This window comes from Orcinus orca, chromosome 3, assembly GCF_937001465.1.
Source record: "Orcinus orca chromosome 3, mOrcOrc1.1, whole genome shotgun sequence".
NCBI lineage: Eukaryota > Metazoa > Chordata > Mammalia > Artiodactyla > Delphinidae > Orcinus > Orcinus orca.
Window position 1 is genome coordinate 55,724,898 of NC_064561.1, and position 27,773 is coordinate 55,752,670.

Sequence of the window (27,773 nt, forward strand, 5' to 3'; positions counted from 1 at the left end):
TCTGTGAAGCTGCATGCAAAGCCCAGGGAGTGGGTCTTAGACCCGCACCCACTAAGCTGTAGGAGAAGGCTGCACTGTGCTCCTCCTGTCACCTTGGCTCACACGTCTGGCATGGATAAGACACATGACAACACAAACACGTCATGATCACAGGGACCAGAGAAGACGCCGCGGAACCACAGTCACAGTTAAAGACCAGACTTTGACCAATGTCCCGATTAGGGTATAACTCTTAGCAAATCCATTAAACTCCCGATAGATGGTTTGTGAAGGAGAGTCATTAGATGAGATTTTAACTCAGGCCCACCTGGTGTGGATTCCTTCTTGAATGGGTAAAACAGGGGTCATGCTCCCTTAGTTAGGAAATTTGAATACATCGTCTCTAACTGAAGGGAGTCTTTATCATAATAAAGACAAGAGACTTCAGTTCAGACCAGCAGATACATTGAGTTGGCAACAGAAGGGCCAATAGATCACAATTAGTGGATTTACCTATTCCCTTTCCCTAGTGACCGGCATTGGCTGCGTAGGTCTTTATCCACAACCTCAGGGCTTTGGAAACGAAATCCAGCCCCTCACCCAATCCCAAGCATGCAGTGACGGCCAACAAACAGCATCTGTTTCAAAGAAACACCACCTGTCCAAATGGAAAATCAAGCACGGAACCACCTTGCTTCCTGAGTATTTGTTTCCAGAGCAGAAGAGACAAATGCCATTCTGTCACTGCCACAGCCTTTTAATGCTCTGTAGGGACAAGCCTGGCCTCTGCCAAGTAGACTTGGCAAGTTTTAGAGGAACATTTGGGCCTTAGATATCAGCTCTCTGACCTTCTGGGGCAGAGCTGGGTGATCTGCCTTGGAGGAACCTGGACCTTTTTCCAGGCAGGCTGGAAGGGAGCGAATGCCCCACAGGTGTGGTCAGGTCTGGCTTTATGGAGAGTGGTGCAGGGGACCGCCAGGGAGGTCCTTTCTGGCTGTGGGCACTGGCCCTAAGTCTGGAGCACATCTGCCTTGTGAGGGCAGCCAAAGCCCCACCTTTCACAGGGCAGAAGAGAAGTTTGCAAGGTCTGTAGTGTAAAACACTCCTAAAGAGTCTGCAACTTTGTGAATGACTAGATGGTCTTTGAAAAGTATTTTCTACAATTCTAAATAATCTGAAGACAACATTGATTTCCTCTGCCATATCCTCTTTAAGCACATTTAAGCCCCTTTTCAATGGGGAACAGAGGTATCATGTCCTACCCCTTCACTCTTCTCCTCATTTTCCACCTCTGTCATGCAGAATGGTTTGCTGGGATCAGACCAGTGAATCTAAGATTGTTGCATCAGGCACATGTGTCTGTGGCATGTGGCTTGCCATGACTCTTTGGTGTTTGACCATGACTTGGGGAGTCAGCATCATTTGGGGGCATGTGAGACAGAGACCTGAAGGAAGCCGGGCTGGACTGTGGGCGTGCATGTGTGGTTACTCATATTTTCTGTAACCGTTTTGCAATGATATGTTTCATGGGACCGCTACACTGCTGGTTGCTAGAATGACTCCTTTTATTGCTGAGATGAGAAGTAGGTGAAGAGGGACGTTCCCAGGCCAGAAACCCAAGGCTCTCTTAGGATGAGCGTTGCTCTTCTGTTTTCGAGTCAGGGAGCCCCATGGCTCTCATAAAGGTTGCCAATGGAGAGAAAGGAGCACTGGGAGAGAGCTGGGGCCATGTGGGCTCCATTTAGGTATTCTTTTTTTTTTTTTTTTTTGCGGTACATGGGCCTCTCACTGTTGTGGCCTCTCCCGTTGCGGAGCACAGGCTCCGGACGCGCAGGCTCAGCGGCCATGGCTCATGGGCCCAGCCGCTCCGCAGCATGTGGGATCTTCCCGGACCGGGGCACGAACCCGTGTCCCCCGCATCGGCAGGTGGACTCCCAACCACTGCGCCACCAGGGAAGCCCCATTTAGGTATTCTTGACTTGCACATCAACCATCTGTGATCTTATCTGGAAGATGTTCCTTTTCATGTCTCTTTCCCTTTCTCTTTCTTTCTCAAAATCAATAAATGACTTGTTATGTCTCACAGAGATGTAAGCAATAGAATTAGGTATTTATTTATTATAGAGTTGAACTATTTTCAATATTTACACCGGAAAGAATCTTTGGGCATGCAAAACCCATAAAGGCAGTGTTACTGCTCAAAGAAGTGGTGCATTAAAGAAGGGCATTAAAGTGAGCATTCACTGTCACTATCTTTTGCCTTCAGAGTGGTGAGTGGATGCCCTGGGCTCCAAAAGTCTGCATTTTTAATTTTTGAGTTGACGGTGATTGTTTGCCCAGTATAATAGGTGCTGGGAACCTGGCATAAGTTCGGTGTCCTGCCTTTAACAGTGTTGTCAGTCATAATGCCCAGCCCAGAGAGTAAGTACATCCACGGGCTCTGGAGTCAGACTGACTGGGCTTGAAATCTGGCTCCTTTATTAGCTGTGTCCACCTGGTCAAGTAACTTAATTCTGTTCCACCGTTTCCTCATCTGTAAAATGGGGATAATGGTACTTCATAGGGAAATTAAGAGGATAGGAAACACTGCACATAGCACAGCATGTGGCATGTGGTAGGCAGTCACTCAATGGTAGCTTTTATCGTAGTGGGAAGTAATTTGAGTCCCAGATGACCGGAGATTTACGTTCACATTACTGAGTTTGTCACCATGTTCCAGGCACCCATGGATAGGGTAGGGTGGTGGAAGTAATGTATTGAGTGGGCAAATCGTGTCACCTTCTGTAGCCTTTTTTTTTTTTTTTCAACTTTGCATCTAAATATTTAGATCAAGTGATGTCCCTGACCCATAAAGCCTTCATTAATTGTAATACTGCAGCATCATTCGTGTTCCTGGACCTATAAGAACTCATTCTCTACTTTGGGCCTTTCTAGGGTGATGTTCTATAAGTACCTAAAAGTTTCTTTTCTTGCCAGGCACTATCCTCTGAATCCCCTTTGAACTTTGCCTAAACTTGTACAAAGAGATTTTTAAGTTCTTGCAGACAAAAATGCATGATTAATAAATACTGGGCCGTTTGGTTTCCCTTTATTAGGTCACATACAATTATTTTTACACTCCTACAGATATCGTTATTTCCTGATATTTGGACAGTTGCTTACAATTCTTCAATGTATTTTCATTGCTCTTCAAATAAGGACAAAAATCCTTTACAAAATCTGTCTGCATTTCATTATTCTCCAATCGTAGCTTAACTTTTCTCCTCTTTATTACCCGTGCTCCAGGAGTACTTAGCTTCTTTTAGTTAGAGTCTCTGTACGTTCTGTTCCCTCTGCCTGGACTGTTCTTCTCTTCCTCTCCCCTCACTATACTTAGTTAACTCCTGTTAATCTGTCATATTTCAGCTTCGAAAAAAAGCATCCTTGGAAAAGTCTTCTCAGCCACATCCTACCTATCCTGCACACCAGTTGGACCTTGTTATCTCTGGGTGTATTTGAGATCTTCTCTGTGTCTTTATTGTTCTGCAGTTTCAGTTGAATCAGCTGCTGATTTTCATCTGTTTATCCTGCTTGGGACTCATAATTTTTGAATCTGAGTATTTATGTTATCCATAAATTTTGGAAAATTCCCTTCATATATTACCTCTACTTCATCCTCTCTTGTCTCCATATGGAACTTAAAGAAGACGCACCTGGCATTTTTTTCTGTCTCATGTCTCTTAGCCTCTTTGGTATATTTTCTATCTTTTTATCTCTCTGTGTGATATTCTAGGGAATCGTCTCCTATTTTTTTCTAGTGCACTAATTTTCTCTTCAACTCTGATTTGCTGTTTAACTCTTTTAAAATTGAGATTTTATATTAATGACTACATTTTTTTTCACTTCTGTAAGTCCTAATTGATACTTTTCCAAATACATCTTATCTTTTATGATAGTGTCTTTTTCTTTTAAAAGTATTTTTGATTACTTTTATGTTTTTACTTGTACTTCTTATTCTTGCTCATGTATGTTGTCACATAATTTATAACTTTGCCTTGCTTAGGGCAGACCCAGAATAATTAGTTTATGCTTTTTACTGTGGTTTTGGTTTCCTTTTCCCTTTTTGACCTAGAGATTTCTTAACTTGCATTTAAAAGTGTATTTGTTATATCTTTCTCCAGCATATCTAGGTGTTTAATAGTGGGGGTTTTATTCTGCCAAATTGCTGGAAGTAGGTGTCCTCTAGGTCCCCTTTTATAGAGTATCATAATTGTCATGAACCATTAAACAATAATCATCTGTTTAATGCCTTTCTTCCCTGCAAGAATGTAGTTCCATGGGACCCGGACTATGTATGTCTTACCCCCAAACTGTAGCTGCAGCTCCTAGCCTAGTGCCTAGAAGGTTGTAGGGATCAATATTATTGGAATAAATGAATGAAGTGGAGGCAGAGGTGGCTCTGGCTGTCATGTCAAAATGGGTTAGGAACCTCTCTCCATCTTTTTACAACCTTTTAAAACAGTCTCACCTTTCCTTGAATGCTACCCTTCCCTAAAGTGATTTAATCACTCTGTAATTGACACAGTGTCTTACAGGTGACATTACACTATTGCTTTCATTTACCTTCTGTATAGATGATCCCATTTGAACTTAAAACCACTTTGGACCTAGGAAAGGATGCGATGGTTATCCTCTCTTTATAGATGAGGATACTGAAGGTCGGGAGATGATATGTCTCACCTTTTGTAAGGCAGTCAGTAGTAAATCCCAGAGTTAAATCTAGGTGTTTTGACTTTAATTTTACAGGACTCTGCCTTAGCTGTTTGGAATGTATACCAGAGCTTCTTTATGTGAAAATAAAGTCCACTTTGCTTCTTTACTTAAATACCTGTTTCTTGCTAAAGACATCAGCATCTAGGAAAGAATGGGTGCGACCACTCGCTTGGTGCTGTTTTGATTTCCACAGCTGGAATCTCAGGACTCACATGACTTGATATTTCATTTGGACCATGTACTTGCTTCTTTGGAGACAAACATTACAAACCACCTGCTGTCAAAGAATCCAGGTTGCTGGAGAGCCCTGTTCGTGGCCTAGTAGGATGTGGAGGTGTCTGGTAAAGGATGGTGTGTTACAGATCACACAACAGAAACACAAGGTTCATCAGTGTTTACCACTTGGAGGGGTAAGGCGAGGCGTGGGAAGGGGACACATGGGCAGCAACAGTCAGAGCAAGCTGAGGCCACCGGGTCAATTTCCAACCTCAGGGCTGAAGGTCTTGGGTGGCTGGTATCTCCCAGGCCCACAGGTGTCTAAGAAGAGACCTCTTGACAGCTCCCACTGTGGCCCTGGAGCCATGTGGCAGGCACAGCAGCTTCCTTTCTGAGGTAGGGAGGGGAGAGGGAGTACCAAGGAAGCAGATCTTGGCTACTTACCTTAGGGCAGACCCCTTGGGCGTCGCAATGCCATAGCCTTTGGAATCCAAGTTACCTCCCACTTTCATGGTGTCACAGGGTTTCCGCTGCTCAATATACTCATTCATGGTGGACTCTAGAAGGTAGGCGTATTTGCCTTTGGATTTCCTTACTCGGATCATCCCCTCCTCCGTGGTCCGCACAAACACAGATGGTTCTGCTGACTTCATGTACGTCCACATCTTCTCAAACACGGCGATTTTAGACCTCTGGCAGGGGACAGGAACGAAGCTGGAATTAAGCGCTGGCTGTGCGTGGTGGCATGGAGGTCGGCCCACACACAATAATGAAGAGCCAAGTGTGGCTTGATCACACATTCATGAGCGAGATGAGCTCAGGAAGAAACAAATTATCGGTGATTGCAAAATAAGAGGCTCTAATTAGTACCAGTAGGCTTCAAAGTACAAATATCTTGCAAATACAGAATGAATAGGAGAACTCAGAATCTTTTAATTACTGCTGATAGTTATAGCCCTCTTAAATATGGGGAGAGTTAAGAAACTGGGGCTCTGTCTGACTTTTCAAGACATCAGAGGACCTATCTGTTGTTCAATAAGGTCATATTCACAGAGCCCTGAAGAAGTGGAGAGCTGACGATATAGGTGGAGTCTGATTTCATCGTTAAAGGACAACACTAAAGAATTTCTAATAGATCATAGGTGCCAAGTTCCAGTCATCCCGTATTGCAAGACTGGCCCTCAGAATGCAAATTGTTGTCTGATCAAGTTAATAACTTGGGACTTAATACTGTCTTCTGCTTACATTTCAAAAGCCTCTACCTCCAGCCAAGCTGCTTTCCTCATTTCCTCCTGAACTCATTTTGGGCCTTCCTTCCTTTGTGACTTTGCCTCATTTGTTCACTCCCCTGGATATGTTGGTTCTCTCCAGCCACATCCTACTCAGCATCTCACAGATCAGAACAAATCCTGCGTATTCTGAGACTATCTCGGTTCCAAGGACAGTAGTTCTCAAACTCTGGTGGGCACCAGAATCATGTATAGAGACTGTAAATATGCAGACCCCCTGGCTCTAAACCTAGAGATTCTGATGCAGCAGGTGTTGGATGGAGCCTAGAATAAATCTTCTTCAGAAGTTCCCTAGGTGATTCATCTGTATGGGCTGTGTGGCCCTCACTTTAGAAGGAATATTGTGAGGACTGATGTTCCTCTAGGACACATTGTCCAGGCACTCACTGCATGTCCAAGCTAGACTTTTAGGATTGAGAGCCATTCACACCTGGGCTTAGGTCTCAAGTTTGTGAACACTACCTGAGGGTAGGGGACGTCTTCCCTTCTGTGGGTCCTGCACAGAGTCTAACCTTGCATCTATCTAGTAGGTTCTTAGTGAGGGCCCATGGTCTAGGACCACAAATCCACCCTCTCACATGTGATGCTCTTCCTAAAAAGCATCCTTTCCCCAACAGGTAGATGTATTTTAGGGCTACTGGTATCTGGCTTTTGAAAATGCTTTGTAAATGGACAAGTGTTAAACTCACGTAAGGGACTATTTTTTTAAAGACAGTTACTACTAGAGTTAGGCCACCTATGTAATCTAGTGGTTGATATATAGATTACAGATTTCTTTAGTATAAAATTATCATTATACATGCAATATGTCATTATTCTTTGCACACAGTATCAGGTTTATTTTCTTGATATCAACAAGCGTTGGCAAAATATTGATATGCAGTTAGCTTGTTGCTTGAGCCAATAAAGATATTTGGACCCAGAAAAACTCTAGGTCTCAAGGAAAAATGAATGGAGATCGTTACTGAGAATGTCAGGGAAGCGTTCGGTAGAGTGAATTGTAAGATAGTCTATAATTAGATAAATGAGATGATTTGTTTCACTAGATGGTTTACAATCTGGGAAGGACACTGGCCTGGGGGTGAGGAACCCTGGGTGATAGTGTTGGTTCTATTGCTAACTTTCCTCATTTGTTCTATAAGGAGTTTGGACATGGTAACCTTTACGTTCCTTGCTAGCTTGAAATATTTGGTTCTTTACGTGAATATTTATCATTCAAGCAACAGTGTCCAGGTGAGGAAAAAAAAAAAAAAGAAAGGAGAAAAGGGAGGGAGGATTATCAAAGTTAGGGAAAGAAATATCCGAGACCAATCGTAGCATCTACAACGTATTGAATATTCTCTCACAGGAAACAGGGAAATAGATAAATTCAGCTGTGACCAGATTTGCGGATCATCTTCCAGGCACAAAACCAGCAAGACACGCAGCAGGGCAATTGCAAGATGCAATGTGACCTGGCAGGATGCTCACAGCGGGGGAACACTGGGCTGCTGACAGGCAGAGCTGCAGAGCGCTCTGGGCCACAGTATGCAGAAAATTAATATGTCCCCTCAGCCTCACCCCAGTGCCCCCAATGCCAAGGCTGCACTCACAGTCGCTCAGAGTAGAACTATCAGGAAAATGTCATCTCCAGGAATGCGAAGGCAATGCGAGTGGCAGGGAGGATTGGAAACAGGCTTGGGGTATTTGTTCCTGGATCTCTCTCCTCATCCGCAGCTCCCCCAGCCCTTCACACATCTTAATTAAACTGTCGGTGGAGGATTAAGTGACTCTGGGTTGGGGCTGCCGAGAAGCTCTGGGCTGCCACGGGGATGAAAAGCCAGACTGTTCAGAAGTAGAATTCTTGTTGCCCTATTCCCTCCTTCTGCCTTATGGGGGTGGTAGGTGACCTTGTCTCCCCACCCACCAAGGTCCTGGTGGGATAATTCTCAAGGTCAGCGTCACAGAGATGGAAGGGCTCACAGGACACATCGGGTCAGCAGCACTCTTTTTTTTTTTTTTTTTTTTTACAGGTGAAGAAACCGAGGCCCACAATGTGGCAATGAACTGTCCAAGTCATGTAGCTTGTTAGTGGCAGGGCCAGGAGGAGTAAAACCTCATCTCCTGATTGCACCCCTAGTACCTTTACACTACGACTAGCTGTCTCCCTCGTTTTCTGCTTTATGTTTCACTGGCTGCAGGACTCTGGGCAAGTAACATAACCTTTCTGAGCCTCAGTATTTCTCTCCTGACAATGGCGATAATATGGACTCACTACACAGTGTCGCCATGGAGATTATATGAGGATAGAACACTTTAAAGTGGTAAAGGGCATACCCCAGTGCCTGGCACGTAGCAGGTGTTCCGTAAGTGGTGCAATTACTACTAATAATTATGACTTTTCTTCTGGTTGGACTTTAGGGTAGAAATGCCCAATACATGTTTGGCTTGGTACCAGTTTCCCTTCCTATATACATGGCAGACATTGATAGCAATTAAAGAATTCTTTCATACTGAGCCCGATGTGACCTCAGAATCCCTGTTAACATAGAACTCCAGGCAAGCACTCTTGACCAATCAGAGTGAACTGTTGATACAACCTATTTGCCTAGTCTAATGAAGTAAGCCTGGCTAGGGCACAGAGCTTGTCGAATATGCACTGCCTTGGTTCTAAATGCCTAGCACAGTGCTCTGGACAAGAGCTAGTAATATGTGTATTTCCATAGTTATTAACAGAACGTGGAAGTCTTAAGTCTTAGCTGTGCCTCTGAATTAGCTAGGACATGCACATTTTCTTCTTTGGACCTCACTTTCCCCAACTACAAGAGTGGAGGGTTAGACTGGATTTGTCTATGGGCCTATCTAGTAACTTGAGCGATCTTTAAAAAAAAATTATTAATGACACCATCCATTAGGACAGTGTGGTTCAGTGCAAGAATATTTGGGTCGGAATGAGGAAATTCAGATTTTGTACCCCTCCCGGACACTTGCATCATGAATTCCCTGCATCTCAAATTCTTGCCTGCAACGTGGACACACAACCCCTGTTCTGCCTTAGGTCACGGGTGAAACATAAAGGAGACCATGGATGGGAAGGGGCTTCGGGGGCTGTAACATGCGAATGTACTGGGGTGGAGATCATGGGTATATAATGAGTGGACAGATTGGGTGGTTCCCCGACTGCATCAGCAGGGCCTGGGGCATAGAACTGGCTTTATGGACAAATATCAGGCATCTCCTTCATACTCTGGTTGCAGGCTAAAGATGTCAGAGAATTGTAACAAGATTACAAGTGCTTTTTCTACTAACTGGTTGGGTTCTCCTAAGCAAGTCATGTTTCTTTCTAAAATGACGACTCTGACCAAGTGACCTGTAAGTTACCTTCTTGCTCCAATATGTTGAAAATGAATGATTTTAGTCTTGGAACCTCCATCAGCCATGGTTAGGACTTTGGTCCCTCTTCTGCCTGTCATACAGAACGCAGAGCCCACGATCAAGAGGCTGTACACAGCACCCTGTGGGTTCACTCAGAGTCTGGGGTTTGCTCCATGAAGCTGCAGTGAGAACCCAGTGGGTCTGCATAGGATCCCCACCCTCTTGCCCGAGGCGATGCAGAGGCTAGCTCTGTATTCTCCTCCTCCTCCTTATTGGCTGTGTGACCTTGGGCAATTACTTTTACCTCTCTGAGCTTCCTTTGTAAAATGGGGATAACAAATCCCCAACTTGCCTCTGATGAGATGAAATAAGTCATGAAATGTGTGCTTCTTAGCACAGGGCCCAGTTCATAGTATGTGCTGAGGAAGTGGTAGCAATTGTTTATTATTTTAATTTGATTAATATATGGTAACTCCCTGTGCTAAACATTTCCAAAGTCCAGGGAACTACAGGTTTTCTTGCTTTGGAGCATTTGTTCAAGTTGCTCCTTTTGCCTAGAATGTAATTAGCGTACCCTGATCTAACTTGGTTTCATGATGTCTAGAGATGTTTACAGGTCTATCCTTTGTGGCCACAATCCCTCCCTACCCCTCCTTCAGGATGGCTTTCAATTGCCTACACCCTCCGAAGCCCTAATGGGAAATGGAGCCCCCATTCATTGTTCTTTGTTTCCTTGTATTTTAGATGTCCATCTCTTTTCATCTCATAATGACTCTTGGAGGTCGACATTATTTTCCTCATTTTGCCTCTAGCCACAAGACATCTCCACCACCTCCACTCCCACTTCACATTTTCTGTATCTCCTGGCACTATTTAATAGACCGCCTATTCCAGTCATTATTTCCCATATAACATCTCCTTATTCATCAAAGTCTCCAAGGAGGGGACACAAAGGGCATCAGGTTGGGACCTTGTTCCTCGCTGTTCCTAATCAATTACTAATAAGGCTGAAGGTGCTTATAGGAGCAGGAAGGGAATTATATGTCATATCCTTTGCAGCCCTCCGAGAACTTGGCACAGACTGGTATACATAAAGGGTCTAATTCAATGCAAGAGCTTTGAAGTTTCCATGAATGCAGAAATGAAGGTTTCTCAGGGATCCGTAGAAAGGTGAGAAATGTCTGTTTCCCTGACTTACGCTCAGTTAAGCAGTTGCCTATAATCTCATGCTAATGAGAAGGATATTTTACTGACAGTAGTGGTTCCCTTTTGTGGAAGTGCCCTGGGACAAGGGATGTCCCTACCCTGAAGAACTCCTTCGTGGATCCCGCTTCTAGGGTCCCGTAAGCGATTTCTGTCTGCTTCGCTAGGTCCTCGGCACTCTCAATGGGAGATACCATCCTCTCCACGGTCAGGAAGGCGGCCAGGTTGGCTGTGTAGGAGGAGATGATGATCAAGGTGAAGAACCACCAGACGCCGCCAACGATGCGGCCGGACAGGGACCTGCAGCCCAAAGGGAAGAGGTGTCAGAAGCACAGAATCAATTACAGAAGACTGTGGGGAGGGGCCGAGGGCCAGCCCCAGCCCATCAGCAGAGCTGTCAGGCCCTCTTGCACCCTTCTCTTCTGTCAGCAGGGTGTGAGAATCCAAACGTCAGAGTCTCCTGTGCATTTTCCTTCCTTACTGTGGGTAAGGATCTGTGGGGTTGCCATCCTTCATGGGTGAGACTGCCCTGCAGGTACATCTTCACGCTCACTCTCACACATACATACACATCGAGACACGAGACACATGCCAGCAAAGACACAGATATGTCAACATTTGCTCGCAAAAATCACAAACATGTATAAACATCCTGTTACAAGCAGTTGCATATATGCCAAATGTATGTGCACACATATATAAACGCAATGCATTTACACAGATGTCGCACACATTTGATTATGTCCAGAAATGTTTCCAGACTGCCTTCTCGCCACTGCCCTCCTGGCTGGCAGAGGCCGCCAAAATGATGGATTAGAAGGAAGGGAAGGGAGAACATTTTGCAAATAAAGACAACGCTAGCACTCCGTCCAGCCACCTTGGGGAATGTCACTGTTGAGTGCAGGCACGGTTCTCCTCCTTATCAAAGAGAAAGAGAATTTGGCTGAAATAAAAGACAAAGGATAGTCTGATCTGGATCAAAATGGCAAATATGACAATCATATGTGAGACAAGAAACTTATCCTTGATTTTTGGGTCCTGTTCTCTCTTATGCCCAAAACTGTGAAGAGAAACGTGACCAGCCAAGAGTTCCACTGTGATTGTTTGGATTTGGCTAGGAGACTTCAAGTCCGGGGCTTCCCAAAGATGTTACCAATGATGTAGATATTATATGGGGTGATTTTATGTGGTGTCTAGACATGGCATCGAGCCATACTCAATGAGATAGTGATAAAGTTATTTGCATTCCATTACTCCTTCCATGCTGCTCGGTTTATTAAGGAAGTGTCATCCTGGAGCTGCTGTGCCCTTAAGCCCTTTATAACATGTGCTCCGACAGCCTCAAGCTCAGAGGTGACAACGCTTAACTAGAACCTCATGCTTAACATCGAGAGCAATCACCAATCCAAACCGTGAGCTTTATGGATAAGGAAACTCAAGAGTCCCAGGTCCTACTGACTTGGGAGCAACACCCAGGCCTGCTGGCTTGCTTGATTGTTGAGACTTTGTCAGCCCTCTGTGTGTTATTCCCATGTTCCTGTCTGTTCTACTTTGTTTCGGTTTCTGAGAGACTCCTTTTCACTTCAGGCAGACAGTGCTCACCCCGAGAAATCCAACGAATACTTGTTATTGCTTGCTATATAGAAAATACTGTTCCTAGATGCTTCACAGGAAGGGGGAAATAAGAGACTTGTTCAAAGGGATGAGAGCAGGAGAGTGCAACAAAACGATGTCCTTTGAAGAACAGCTTCAGGAAGAGGGGAGACTCTACAGGAAGAAAAGGCTTGGAGAGAGATGTTCACCGAAGGTCTGATGTGAGGCTTGTGCCGTGTGACCTGAGTGAGGCGCATCTGGCAGAAGTTGCAGGAAACGGATGCTATCTAAATAGGAGGAAGATATTTTTGACGGGCAGGGTAGTACAACAGTGGCTATCCTGGGGATGAGAGTGAGTGTCCCTGTTTCTGAAGATGTTCAAGTGATAAATTGTTTATAGCGATGTTGTACTTGGTGCCTACCCTTGGTCCTCCAGGGTACTAAGTGCTGGGGACACAATAATAAGCCAGACAGAGGAAAGGCCAAGCATCACGTGGGACCAGAGACCAACTGCTTCCTCTTAACACTCCTCCCATCTCTGAGACTGTGTGATTGGAAATCGTACATAAGTAGATCAGGATGCATGGCTTCCATTGGTAAGTCAAGCAAGATGTGGTACATAGACGCAAAATCATTTTCCCAGTGCCCCAGGACTAATACACAGTTATACTCAAGATCACACCAGTCTTCTGATAACTAGTCCAGTGCTCTGTTCACCTTAAGAGACAGCAGATACAAGTGTCCAGGCCCGTGTGAGGATGCTGCTGCTTTTCCAAATCTGGATGATCCCAGTGGCATCTGACCTGGACTTCTTGCCTCCATTCAACCCCCCTACCCCACATCCTCCCACTCCTCTGCCGAATCAGTTCTCGACAAGGGAGCCTGCATGATCTTTTGGAAAACGTTGATTACATCTTGTTTCTTTGTTGCTTAAAACCCATCAAGGCCCTCCTCTTACACTTGGAATAAGATTCAACTCCTTGGCCCGCTCTCCAGTGCTGTCCCACAACGTGGATTCTGTAACTCTGGTCCCTCTGGAATTTGTTTGATCCTTTATACTCAGAAGGCTCTCACCCTTACCACATGCTGCTCTTTCCCGTGATCAATCCATCAACCTGTTCATCCTTCAGCCCTCATCCTGGTCATCACTCTTTCAGCATCCAAGCACATGGCTCTCAGAGCCCCGTGCAGCTCACATTGCAGCTGGTGTCTGACATCTGTTTGTGTGATTGACTGTCAGGTGTACCCCTAGACCACACGCACTGTGAGACGTGCCATGTTGGATCTCTAGCACCCAGTGCAGAGTTAGCCTCAGGAACAAGCGAATGCACAGATGCCACCTCTTTTAGAACCTGATGGTTACATTCACATTAGATTCTAGAGCCCAGGAATCATTTTCAGGGCCGGGAGAATTCTGACCTGCTGTGGTTCAGGATGTCTGGAGTCATGGTTTCAAACTGTGTGTTCAGGATGGCAACCCAGCTGAAGTATCCCAACTTGGGGATCCTCTCTTGAAGCTCAAAGGCCTCCCAAGAAAGGTCCAGGCTTACGGGTCCTTTTTCCTGTTCTTTAGTATTTATTTGCTGGATGTTGAGAGGAGCTTACCCTGCATGGTATTCCCTACATCCCTGCCTACTTAATGAAGGTAGCATAGAAAAATTCTTCTGCTTCACAGCCAGCAGAATAACTGTCATTGTGGAAGAACTGGAGGGCTGGGGAATAGGCTCTTCAAGATGGGACATGATTCCAATGCTTCATTTGTATTCAATTTGTAGTATGGAACTTGAGTGTGAGTGAACCCCCTCCTTCAGTTCAGACCTGGCACAGGCAAAGCTGGGCCTCTACCTAAGAACTCTGTATTTTCCCAGCTCCGTCCCAGAGGCAGCCCTTCACTTACAGCCCCACAACCTTGGCAAGCTGCCTGTCTAGCTGGGCCTCGGTCTTCCACTTCTGTTTAATGGATGAGACTAACCCTACTTCATGGTGAGAAACCAAAACTTTCAGACCTAGAAAAACTCTTAGTCCATTCTTTTCCTTTAATGGAGACAAGCTATCGAAACTAAAATGGTAGAGGGGAAAGTACTTTGAAAAGTGCTGTTGAAACAGAAGACATTATTTTTATGATGATGATGATTCCCCCAGGGGGTCACAGGGCAAAGCATCACTTTTCTTCGTAGGGATGGCACAGCTGTAATCTGAACCCCTTAAAGGTCTGCCTAGTCCCCTGAATTTTATTGGTCTCGTAACTTGGCATAGCTCTTCCCCAAACTCCCTAGGTGATCAAGGAAACCCTTATGTTCCTCCAGAATTGGCCACAATTTATGTGGCTTGTTGGACCTTTATCATACTTGAACTTGATTCATAGCTCTGTGAAGTGGATGGGAGAGGGATGAATGCCCCCATGTGGCAGATGAAAGAACTGCAGGTAAGAGATGTAAAGGGACTTGCCCATGGTCACACAAGTGAGGCACTGGCAGAGCTGGGACTAGGACCCAGGACTTCATATTTCCTGTCCAGCACTCCAGCCACTGCAGAGCATTCCCTCTTTCACCAACTTCTGATTCGTCCATAGATGGACATGGACTTCCTCACCCCATGATGGTTCATGAGGCTGGATCACAGCCAACACTCACCTTTCTTTTTTTTTTTGTCTTTGGGACTATTTTGATTGATTGATCAATTGATTTTTATTGAGGTATAGTTGATTTACAATGTATTAATTTCTGCTGTACAGCAAAGTGATTCAGTTATACATATATATACATTCTTTTTTTAAAAAAAATCTTTATTTATTTATTTTTGGCTGTGTTGGGTCTTCGTTTCTGTGTGAGGGCTTTCTCTAGTTGCGGCAAGCGGGGGCCACTCTTCATCACGGTGCGCGGGCCTCTCACTATCGCGGCCTCTTTTGTTGCGGAGCACAGGCTTGAGACGTGCAGGCTCAGTAGTTGTGGCTCATGGGCCTAGTGCTTCGCGGCATGTGGAATCCTCCCAGACCAGGGCTCGAACCCATGTCCCCTGCATTGGCAGGCAGATTCTCAACCACTGTGCCACCAGGGAAGCCCCCATTCTTTTTTTATATTCTTTTCCATTATGGTTTATCACAGGATACTGAGTATAGTTCACTGTGCTATACAGTAGGACCTTGTTGTTTATCCGTTCTATATATAAAAGCTTACATCTGCTAATCCCAACCTCCCACTCCATCCCTCCCCCAACCCCCTCCCCCTCCCCCTTGGCAACCACAACTCCATTCTCTATGTCTGTGAGTCTTTTTCTATTTCATAGATAAGTTCATTTGTGTCATTGTTTAGATTCTGCATATAAGTGATATCGTATGATATTTGTCTTTCTCTTCCTGACTTACTTCACTTAGTATGATCATCTCTAGTTGCATCCATGTTGCTGCAAATGGCATTATTTCCTTCCTTTTTATGGCTGAGTAATATTCCATTGTATCTATGTGCCACGTCTTCTTTATCCATTCATCTGTTGATGGACATTTAGGTTGCTTCCATGCCTTGGCTATTGTGAATCATGCTGCTCTGAACATAGAGGTACACGTATCTTTTTGGATTTGAGTTTTGTCTGGATATATGCCCAGGAATACTCACCTTTTGTAATGCTCCCTGGAACCTTTGGGATCCACACAAAGCCGTCTAGCCACCACCATCTCCACAGAATTAGAAACCTGTTTGCATTTGTTTTTCATTGCTGAATACCAAATCACCACAAGTTTAGTGACTTCTAACAGCACTCATTCATTACGTCCTAGTTCTGTAGGTCAGAAGTCTCGGTGAGGGTGTCCAGATTCTCTGCTCAGGGTCTCACCAGGCTGAAATACAGGTGTTGTTCGGGGCTGTGGTTCTCATGTGGAGCTCAGGGTCTTCTTTCAGGCTCACTGGTTGTTTGCAGAATTCATCTCCTTGTGGTTGTGGGAACGAGGTCTTCTTTTCTTTGTGGGCTGTCAGCCAGGTGCTGGCTTCAGCTCCCAGAAGCCGCCTGCGTTCTTTACCATGGGCCCCCGCCACCTTCAAGCAAGACAGACTGTGGCAAATCCCTCTCATTCTTTGAATTTCTCTGACTTCCACTAGCTGGAGAAAATGCTCTGCTTTTAAAGGGCTCATCAGATTGGGTGACGTCCACCTGGATAATCTGAAAGTCAGCTGGCTTGGGACTTTAACTACATCTGTAAAATCTCTTTACAGGAGTACCCAGGTTAGTGTTTGGATTACCAAGAGACAGGAATCTTCAGAATTGCATACACCATACTGATTATTCATTCATTTTACAAGCATTGCTTGTATGGCAGGCACTGTTGGTCACAGGGGAGATAAAAGTGACTACACCACAGCCTTTCCCTTCCAAGGAGAAAGTGGGAAGGCGGTGGGCAAACATGGGCTTTGGTGGTCAGACACCTGATTCTCTGTAAAGTGCTGTGTATGGAGCGTAACGATCACTCAGTAAAGCCATTATCACCATGTTATAGCCATATCATAAACAGTCATTATAGTATTATGTTAATTATGTGACAAGTAAGAAAGCAGCACTAAGGGAACACAGAAGGGCTTGCTAGTTACTCTGTTGGCAGAGGGGTGGGGAAAAGTTACCGGAGGAGGAGAAAGTTGTGCTAGGTTTTGAAGTATGAGTAGGAGACTGCCAAGCAGAACAGGTGCAGGGGTGGGAGGAAGCAAGATGGATAGAAATAAAAAGGAGAAGGTGAGTGGGATATCACCTCCTCTGTACACTTCCCCACCTTTGCCAGCAGAGCACCAAGCAGCCCCTTGTGTATTCCTGTTACACCACGATCATTCTGCTCTTAGGATTCTAACCACATTGTTGTGATGGTTTAAGGTGTCACTGTGATTATCTATGGTATTTATTAACATTGATGGTGATGGGTTGAACTAAAACAGAGCCCACAGACATTGGGAGAAGCAGGATGGCTAAAGAGGTGAAGACATCAAAGTGATAGGATTTGGCGATCCACGGGGGCAGAGGCAGTGAGCGAGGGAAATGCTCAAATGCCAGTCCACATCCACCGGGTGAATGCATCCAGACGTGGCCTCCGGAGCCAGATGCTGGCCGCTAGATGCTGCTCTTTTCTGACAAAGGCTGTTTTTTTTCCTTTGGTTAACGAGACACTAAGCATATCATTAAATGCATAACTTGATGCCAGGAGAAGATAGTAAAGATCTGATTGGACCATCTTTTGGGTTCTGATAGTTAGCATTACCTGTCCTGGTTGTGGATTCGGATTCACCACAGACCTTTACATGTATACTTCTAATCTCACAGCTTGGATTTGTCTTTCTAGACGAGGGGCCAGCATTTTTTTTCTGTAAAAGGCCGGGTAGTAAATATTTCAGGCTCTGTGGGCCTTATAGTCTCTGCTGTTGTAGTGTGAAAGCAGCCACAGACGGGATATACACACGTGCACGTGGCCGTGTACCAAACAACTTGCATCACAAAAGCAGGCAGCAGGCTGGATGTAGACAGTGGCCTATAATTTAGTGACTCCTTCCCTCAATCCTACTCCGAGTCTGAGAGACCTTGGATCGAAGTGAATACACGACTTAGACATTTTTTATCACCCATCCAGTTATTAGTACCTGCCCACAACCACCCAGATAAAGTACTGGAATGATTCATTTGCCAGTTACTTTTGTGCTTTCCTCAAGCAGACGGGAGAAGGCATTGGTTAAGAGATTGGGCTCAGGGGCCACACACGACAGGATAGAGTCTCCTGCCTCATTACTCACTGGTTGTATGGTATTGGGCAAGTCATTGAAACTCTTGGTGCTTGTTTCTTTACAAAATGGAGTGTTAGTACTCATCTTAAAGGTATTCTTCATAATTAAAAAGAAAAAAAAATACCAGTGAAGCATGTAGCTCTGTGCCTGGCAGAGAGAGCACTTCCGCCAGGGTGGAGATGTGCAGACAGTGTTTGGCGCAATGCCCTGGCTGGAGGTAGGGGAGCAGGTGCTAGGGCCGGGGGCCTTCCGAAAAGTAGATACACGGGGCCAGTGTAAGGAGTGGAAAGTTATTAAACAGGAATCAGTTTCTGATCTCACCAATCTCCTCTCCACGACATCTCTGGCAAGGAGTTGGATATGGACATTTCTTCTTTATTTCAAAAGCATGTCCTGTCATCCCCAAGAGGAAGGAGACAGAAGGGACACCTCCCGTGTGCCTTCATTCAGCTGAGCTCGAGAGGTCACTGAGCTCAACCTATTTCCCTGGGTCATCTGCTTCAAATGGCTATTTTTAAAAAGTAATGGAAACAGAGGCATGAAGGCAGAGGCTCAGATAGTCCGTCTCTAAATTACGGGGAGAAAAAAAGGTCCATCTTGACTAGTTACTCAGCTGAGCCATGTTCAGAGAGAGAGGCTCACTTGGTATCGGGCCTCAAGGTTCTCAGACTGGGGTAAATAGCTCCGGCCAGATGCAACGGCTGCACTGATGAGGCCACTTCATCCGAGAGGCTGTGTCTGGGTGGCAAAGCATTCCATTTTGACCAGCTGCAAATCACTCAGCGCTTCCCTGGCAGAGTAGGAGTGAGTCATGTTAATTGCCCAGCTGCCGGTCACTGTGTTCCAGCCCCGCAGGAGGGGGCGGGCCCTGGACTCCTGTGCTGAGTCTCAGGGTGGGGAACTTGGGGGTTGGACAACAAGCTCCAAGGAAAGCCCAGCACTCTGTAAGCTAGTGTATACTGTTGTAGAATTTGCAGAGCTATGTTTCAAAGAGGGATGGTTTTATGTTCCTATTATTTTCCATTTAGGTAAGCTATGGGAGTGTAGCGTGGGCACAGTTTGCAAAAGAATGAAGATCAATTTGTTCATTTTTAAAAATCTACTAATTCTTTGGTCCACTCTCTAAGCTTCAGTCTCCACATCTGAAGATGGAGATACTGAATTCCATGTCATGAACTGTGAGAATTTGATGAGCAGGTCATGTTTTGCATCTAGCTCAGATACAGCAGGACTCAAGATGTCACCTATAGTGATGCTGCCGCTGCTATGATGACGATGATGGTGGTGGTGGTGGTAGAGATGATGATGATTTCTTCTGGAAACACTCCACTTCGCTTCTAGGCGCCGTACTCTCCTCAGCGTCCGCCTACTTTGCAGGTTGGTCCTGCTTAGTGTCCTTTGCTGGTTCTTCCTTTCCGCTTAAGTCTTAAGTTATTGTTGTGTGCAGAACTCAGGCCTTAGCCCTCTTCCCGTCCCTGTCTACCATCTTTCCATAGATGATCTCTTCCAAGCCCATGCCCTTTATATACACAGATGCTAAGAACGCGTAAATTTCAATCTCCAGTCCTTCTCCTGAACAGGAATGATTAGTCTTCTCCATCTTCCTCATCTCAGGAAATGGCACCACTGTCCCCACTGCTGTTCAAGCCAGAGGCCAGGTCGACAGTGCTGACTTACCTCTTTCCCTCACCTTCACCTCCAGTCCATCAAATCCAATCATCCCCCATAGTCAGTGGTAACGTTCTAGATACTAGATATTAGCATCGCGTTTCCTTGCTTCTTCTCTTGACCTTGTACAACCCACGTCCACACAATAGGCAGAGGGACCGTTTAAAACTGTAAGTAGTATCACGTTGTTCCTCACCCCACTTAAAGTCTGTCACACTTAGAGAATAAAATCCAAATGCCTTGCTGAGGTCAGCCTGATCTGGCTCACCTTTAACCTCATCTGGTACCATCGTTACTGCCATGGCTCTGCTGCAGCCTCACTGGCTTTGTTGCAGTTCCTAGAACACACCGAAGTCTTTCCCACCTTAGGACATTTGCAGTTGTTCCCTCTGCCTGGAACTTACTTCCCTGAAATTGTCCCAAACCTCCCTCCATGTACCCTTCAGGTTTCTGCTCAGACATCATCTCCTCAGGTACACCTCTTCAAGTATTGTCTCTGTTCTCCATCTCTCTCATCTTACCCTGTTTTTTTCCATAACATTTATCAAAGTCTAATGTGATCTTTAGATAATCATATACTTATTGATTTGGTTACTCATTATTACCTGTCTCCTTCCACTAAAATGGAAGTTCAGAGAGGGAAGGGGTCTTTGTCATTCACTGCTATATCCCTGGCACCTAGCAGAGTGCCTGGCACATAGTAGGTGCTCATTGAACATAGGCTGACTAAATGAATGATTACACAATGTTTATTGAGTACTGACCACCTACCAAGCCTGATGAGAAATACTTAAAAAGTTTCTTCTTAAGAAAATCAGTTTAATGGAATGAATGTGACCCACACAGAAGCAACTGTGATACCTGGACTGGGTGAACAGCACGGGAAATCACTGATTAAGTGCTACGAAAGTGCACAGGTGGGGAAAGCCATGCCCAACTGGGAAAAATCTGGAAAGGTGGGCTGCAAGAGGAACCATTTGCCTGGGATGTGCAGGGTGGGCAGGCTTTGAGCACTCTGACATAGAAAGAAAGGTATTTCCTGGAGCAGGGACAGCTTGTGCTAGGGTGTGGAGATGGGACAAGAACATGCCCAAAGCACATTAACTGCTCAGCAGCCCCTGTTCCCTGAGTACCAGCTTGGAACTGGATACTGCATAAAAAACTTGACATTCATTCTTCTAATCCCCATCGCTTTCTTCAGGCCACGTAGGCATATCCCACCCCCCTTCCGATGAGTGAGGAATCTGAGGGTCAGAGAGATGAAATAATTAAGGTCACAAAGCAAGTGATGGAGCTTGTATGTGAACCCAGGTCCATCGAATTCCAGTGGTGTGATTTCATTGTGCTGAAAGGGGGTCCAGCTTGAACCAGGACCACCAACTCTCTCAAGGTTGACCTTGTCAGGTCCCAAGCACCACTTACCCACAGTTCCTAGACACAAAGGAGTGGTGGCACAACACTTGTATTAAAAATGGGACTTCCTCCACATACATATTTTGGGGTAAGTTCTTAGAAGAAACCACTCTTTTTATAGCTAGCTGCCTGCTGGCCAGCCCATAATACTCAAACATATGTTTTCCCTGTATCCAGAGCCCTCCCGAGAGCTCCTACTCTTTGCTGATCCACCAGCTGTTTTCAGAAGTGAGATGGGTTCTAGGGGCCTGGGTCCCTGCCTCAGTGGGCCAGGTGAGGGCCTGAATGGTCATCTGTGGCCTAACCTATCTGGCACTTGAAGTCCTTAGAGTGGGCAGCAGATTTAATTGTGGGATGCTGTGGGCTTTTTAAAAATAGACCCCGACCCATTAGCAAATGGGAGAGAAAATCACAGCGCGTGCTTCTCCTTTAGTTAACGTTTGGTTTGCTCCAGCACACGGCGCGTATTACAAGGAGTTATTTTACTTAAAATAACCAGTTGAAAATCCTCATTTGTCAGGTATTTTTTCACCCTACCCAGTTCCCTGCAGACTCAGACCCTCCCACCCACGTATCCCCAACCAAGCTGGCAGGGCAGCCCTGGAGGCAGGGAACAGCCTCCCTTTCTTCCCTCACCCCAAACCCTCCCAATCATTTCATCAAAGGAACACTCAGTTCTGAGACATTGAAGACAATTATGAAGTAGGAGTTCAGAAGCTGTACTGACCTCCTGTTCCACCCCTTCTGTTCATTAACGGTGATTTGAGGCAAGTTATCTCATATTCCTGAGCCTCAGTTTCACCTATCTGTGAAACGGGGATAATAACAGGACCAACCTAAAAGCATTGTTGTGAGGATGAGCTGTAATATCCTTCACTGGCCACATGGACCAGAGGAGATACCTGGTACAGACAGCTACTACAATTCTGAAATGAAAGATGCCATGGCAAGAGGTTTTCAATTGCTGTTTCAGTTGTGAAAAACCAGGTTATAAAACAGACTATACTGTATGGCCACATTTGAAAACTCAACTTTGGCGGAGATGAGTGTTTGGAAGTACTACAAGAGTCAGCTAGGTGGCTGGATTATGGGCTGTCTTTTTTTCCTACCTTCTTCCTTCTCTTTTCTGATTTTCTAAATGAATACCTATAATAGTTACAATACATAGAAAACCTAGAATATAGTAGTTAAAATTATGGACTACGGGATCATCCAACCTGGGCTCCAATCCCAACTTCTTCTCTTACTGTGTGACCTTGGGACAGTGCCTTAGTCTCTCTGAGTTTCAGCTCACTCATCTGTAAAACGGAGATAATAGCAATACCTCCTCCTGTCGGCCATTGACTACTGTTGTTAATCTTTCCTCACTAATTTGGTGGGTGGCACGGGGTCAGGAGGAGGGATGGAAGGGACTGATGTAGATAGGGAGGTGAGGGACAGTCTCTCTGGGCAGGTGACATTTAAGCTGAGAGCTGAGGGTTGAGAATGATCCAGATTGTGTGAAGAACCTGATGGAGCAGCGTTCTAGACAGAGGAGATGGAAAGAGCAAAGGTTTGAAGGCAGGAAAGGCTTCGTGTGTTCAAGGTAATTGGAAGCCATAGGATGAGTCTGGAGAGTGAGGAAAGGACTAGATCAAGCAGAGCATCTGAAGCTAGGGCATGGACTCTGTATTTAACGATTAAAAGTCCAGCTACTAGTGTCACCTCCTCCAAGAGGCCTTCCAGACTGCTGCTTCCTCCCCTCACTTCTCATTTCTTTGAACTCTTCTGTTTTCCCCTTCACAGTACCACTCCTTCTTCTGCTCTTTTGCACTGTTAGCACTGCATTATATTATTAAATCATTATTAAATCATATAATATTAAATCATTATGGGTTTTTAGACTTCTTCATAATTCTCTAGAACCCAACACAGCCTCAACATTTGTTGAGTGGACTTGAAACTCCTACGTAGGCATTTGTAATGCCTTCCTCTGAGCTATCTATAGGAGAAAATATTTCTTAAGCTAATTAATAGCAGAATCGTGATTGTGTGAGGAATCATTTATTCTATGAGGTCACAAACTGATTTCAAAACTTTAGGAGCACCCTTTTTTTTTTTTTTTTTTTTTTTTTGTGGTATGCGGGCCTCTCACTTTTGTGGTCTCTCCCGCTGTGGAGCACAGGCTCCGGACGCGCAGGCTCAGCGGCCATGGCTCACGGGCCCAGCCGCTCCGCGGCATGCGGGATCCTCCCGGACCGGGACACGAACCTTTGTCCCCCGCATCGGCAGGCGGACTCTCAACCACTGCGCCACCAGGGAAGCCCTCAGGAGCACCCATTTTTGAGAAACCGATATCTTGGATATATCCATAACTCTTACATAGTCATAAAATAATGTTTCCTCAGAATCTTCGCTCTGCAAAGTGGTGGTCATAGAGCAAATTGTTGCCTAAAGTTATAATAATAAAACCGTGTTTCTTTAAAAATATTGTAAAAGACCGATCACAAATTTAGACCAAACTGTAAGGTAATACATGGGTATTGTTTTAAACTCATAAGTTTGTGGTAATTTGTTACACAGCAATAGAAAACTGAAGTATGACTGGAAATCACTATGCAGTGATTTAAACCATCCATTTAAACCAGGTTCCTTTAAACCATCTGTCTCTTGTCTGCCGTTTGAGGATGGCTACAATAAATTCCTACCCCAACATCTGTTCTAGCCTAGTCCTCTGCTTTTCCCCTTTATGTTCTCTGATTGAAGTCAGTGGTTAAGAGTAAAGGCTCTAGCGTGAGCCTGGTTGGGAGCAAAAGCCATTCTGCCAAGAACTAGGTGGTGACCTTGAACAAGTTTCCGAACCACACGGAGCCTCGGTTCCTCCCCTACAAAATGGGATGTGGTTGGCAGAAAATCAGCCCCCCAAACACACTGTGCCCCAATCCCTAGATCCTGTGAATGTGTCCCATCCTATGGTGAAAAAGACTTTTCCGATAGAATTAAGGTTAGGGACCTTAAAGCAGGGTGATTATCCAGGTGGACTCAGTGTAATCACATTGGTCCTTCAAAGAGGAAGAGAGTTCCTCAGAGATGAGATGAGGCAGAGAATAGCTAGGAGAGGTTTAAAGTGTGTAAGAGGCTTCATCCTCCATTTTTGGCTTTGAAGATAGGGAAGGAGGACCATGAACCAAGGAATGAGGAAGCTGGGAAGAGCCCTGAGCTGAAAGCCAGCAAGGACCGGAGTCCTACAACCAGAGGAATTTAAAATTGCCAACAACCTCATGGAACAAGGAAATGGATTTTGCCTTAGAGCCCTCTGAGAGGAACAGAGCCCAGCTGCCACCTTTATTTTAGCGCGGTGAGACTTGTACTGGACTTTTGACCTACAGAACTGTAAGATGACAAATGTGTGTTATTTTAAGCTGCTAAGTTTTGTTACAGCAGCAATAGAAAATGAATACAGGGATGCTGTGAAGAATAAATACATGTATATCATGTAGGACAGATACGGGCATGTAGGAAGTGCCTAATCCGTGCTATTTTTTCTCACTGTTATTTTTATAAGTCATTCACTGCTTGGCCACACTCATCTTCCCTGTCCAGTCTGAGTGCTTTCATTTGTGCATACCTCTTATCTTCTTCTTACTTCTCTACGTATGACCCCAGATATGTTTTCCAACTTCGAAATCCATCTCAGATGACATTTCCTCCAAGATTTTCCCAACCCCTTCAGTCAGGTGCAGTCTCTTCCAATGCAGCACCTTTTCTTTTGTCCCTTTGCTAGCTATTATGTTTGTTTAAACCCTAGGTTGTCTGAAGGGTTTCCTCTCGTTATTAAGTTCTGTACGCTATGGTGTGTTATGCTGTGATCACAAAAGATCCCCAAATCTTTTCTTTGAACAACAGGTGTATTTCTCTTTTGTGAAATTTTATTTTATTATGGCAAGAATTTTATTTTATCATGGCAAGAATAAAATTTCTATTTTATTATTTTATTATCTCAATATGAAATCTACCCTCCTAACCAATTTGTAAATATACAATACAGTAACCTATAGGTGCAATGTTGTAAAACGGGTCTCTAGAACCTACTTGTCTTGCTTAACTGAAACTTTATGCCCATGGACTAGCAACTCCCCATTCCCCCCTCCCCCACCCACTCCCTGACGACTACTATAGCACTCTGATTCTTTGTATTGGGTTATTTTTAGACCCCTCATGTAGCTGGAATTATGCAACATTTGCCCTTCTGTGCTAGCTTATTTCACTTAGCATAATATCTTCAAGGTTCATCCGTGTTGTCACATACGGCAGCATTTCCTTTTTGAAGGTTGAATAATATTCCATTATGTGTATATACTACATCTTCTGTATTCATTCATCCATTGATGGACATTTAGATTGTTCCATATCTTGGCTATTGTGAATACTGCTGCAGTGAACATATCTCTTTCTAGATCTCGATTTCAGTTCTTTTGGATAAATACCCCAAAGTCAGATTGCTGGATCATATGGTAGTTCTCTGTTCAAGTTTTTGAGGAACCTCCATACGATTTTCCATGGTGGCTACACCCATTTTGCATTCCCATCAGCAGTGAAGAAGCCTTCTAATTTTTCTACATCATTGCCAACACTTTTTGTCTTTTCAGGTATATTTGTTGCTCATGCCACATGTGTATAAGGCAGGTTGATTGGGGGCTGTTTTCCCCTCAACCCTCCCTCTGGAGCCAAGACTGACATAGCAGCTGTCACCTGGAACATCCCCAGTTGTATGCTGGCTCTTAAAGTTTCTTCGCAGTAGTGGCACATACCACTTCCGTTCATATTTCATTGGCCAGAAGAAATAAAATGGTAGCACCTAGCATCAATATGGAAAGGGATGAGCAATCCTACCCTGTACGCAAGAGGAAGAGAGCTGGGCATATCTACTGGACAGCATTCATGGCAACCATGAGTTCTTACCCAGAACCGTTTCCCAAGAAGAAGTTTTCATCACAGTTCCCATTTTACAGATAAAGAGCTTGAGACTCAGTGATTGGTCATATATTTTCTAAGTGATAGGATTGGAATTAGGACCCAACTGCCCTTCCATCCTTCTTTCATCTCTGCTGCAATTCTATCACATGCTGTGATGTACCTGACACTGTGCCAAGGATGCAGCAGAGAACAAGCTCTCCTCCCTCCCTGCTCTCATGTTCTCCTTCCAGGCCTCCTCTCTCTGCCTCATGTGCTGCCTGTTTTTAGAGTTGTCCTCCTCTACCTCTGCACAACTAGATCACAAGCAACTGGAGGTCAGGGGTAGGATCTTCAGCTTTGATTCCTTTGTCGTCCCTAACGTATTAGGCACTCAACAGATGTTCCTTGGATTAAACATAGAATTGAAAACAAAATTCACTTTAGATGGCAACCATTTGTTCTCTGCTTATATCCCCCGACATGTGTTCCCCAAACTAGTGTGTTAATAGGGATTTGCATGTGCTTTCCTAGTTTATTATAGAGAATTTAGCTCTCTATCAGCATATATTTGAAAAAGAGATTAATAAGATCATCAACAATATACCTCATAAGCCACTCTGAAAATTGCCAAAGTAGTTTCATAGTCTCTCTGTTCCCTTCCAAGAGATTCCACTTCTTCCAGTGATTTGTACTAAATTGACAGTTCTAATCAGCAGTCGTGAAAATGTAAGCTTCTAAAGCTATGGCTGATAAGAAACGAATTTTCCAGAGATGTGATAAAACTTCTTCCCATAAGGGATGTCTTGTGTCTCACTGGTTGGGTTTACGTGAGGAAGGGAAGCCTATGGGACGGGCGTGTGTCTTAGGTACCTGTCTGGCCTCCAGGGTCTGAGCAGGTTACTTGTCATTGACTGCCTGTGTGCTCTTGGCCCAGTGGGAATGTCAGGGAAGAGCCTGCATTATTGTATGTCTCACAGCTCTGGGTCCTGACCTAACCTAGAAGCTCAACCCTGGCCCAGACTGGGAGCCCAGTTTGTCCTCAGTCTGTAGGGATTTAAGGAGTTAATGTTGAATCAGCTTTGATGCTGTCACTCTTGCTATTTATTCAACAGATTTTTATCAAGTCCCTTCTGTGTGCTGGGTCTTGTGCTGACGATACTTCCTTTCCAGGCTTACCAGGGGAAGGACCTGAAGCAGAGACCTAAAGAACTGGCTTACCGGGGAAAGCTGTGTTGCAGGGAAGGTTGTTATGGGCACAGAAAAAAATAAGAATCAAAGATGTGGGAGTGAAAGGGTTAATTCACCCCCCCTCCCCCCACCCCCAGTGGAGGGATGACAGAGGGATACAGTAGAAACCTTAGTGGGGAGGGTGCAGAGTGATGGCAAACGAGGCTGAGGAAGAGGCCACGCAGGGTCCTGGGGTACTGGAGAAAGTCTGTGGCAGAAAGGCAATGAGGGATGGAAAGCAGAAGGTAGCATGAGTCGATGCACATGTTTGGTGAAATCACTCTACCACGTAGACTGAAGAATGAACTGGGAGCCATGCGGCAACAAGAATGGAGGCATGGAGATGAGAAAGCAGTATTGCAGGAGCCAGATCAGGGTTGATGAGTACTTGGAC

The 27,773-nt window shown here is 44.9% G+C and overlaps 1 protein-coding gene across 5 annotated transcripts in view; it reads right to left on the bottom strand.

Annotated features, from left to right (window-relative positions):
- Positions 1-27,773, bottom strand: part of GRIA1 (glutamate ionotropic receptor AMPA type subunit 1) — a 306,659-nt gene that overhangs the window by 35,478 nt on the left and 243,408 nt on the right. For all 5 annotated transcript variants that reach the window (XM_049707791.1, XM_049707790.1, XM_004281007.3 and 2 more), the window contains 2 exons: positions 10,895-11,093; positions 5,392-5,639 (listed from right to left, as the gene is read on the bottom strand). In XM_049707791.1, coding sequence (XP_049563748.1) covers positions 5,392-5,639; positions 10,895-11,093 — 447 coding nt within the window. The remainder of the gene's footprint in view (positions 1-5,391; positions 5,640-10,894; positions 11,094-27,773) is intronic.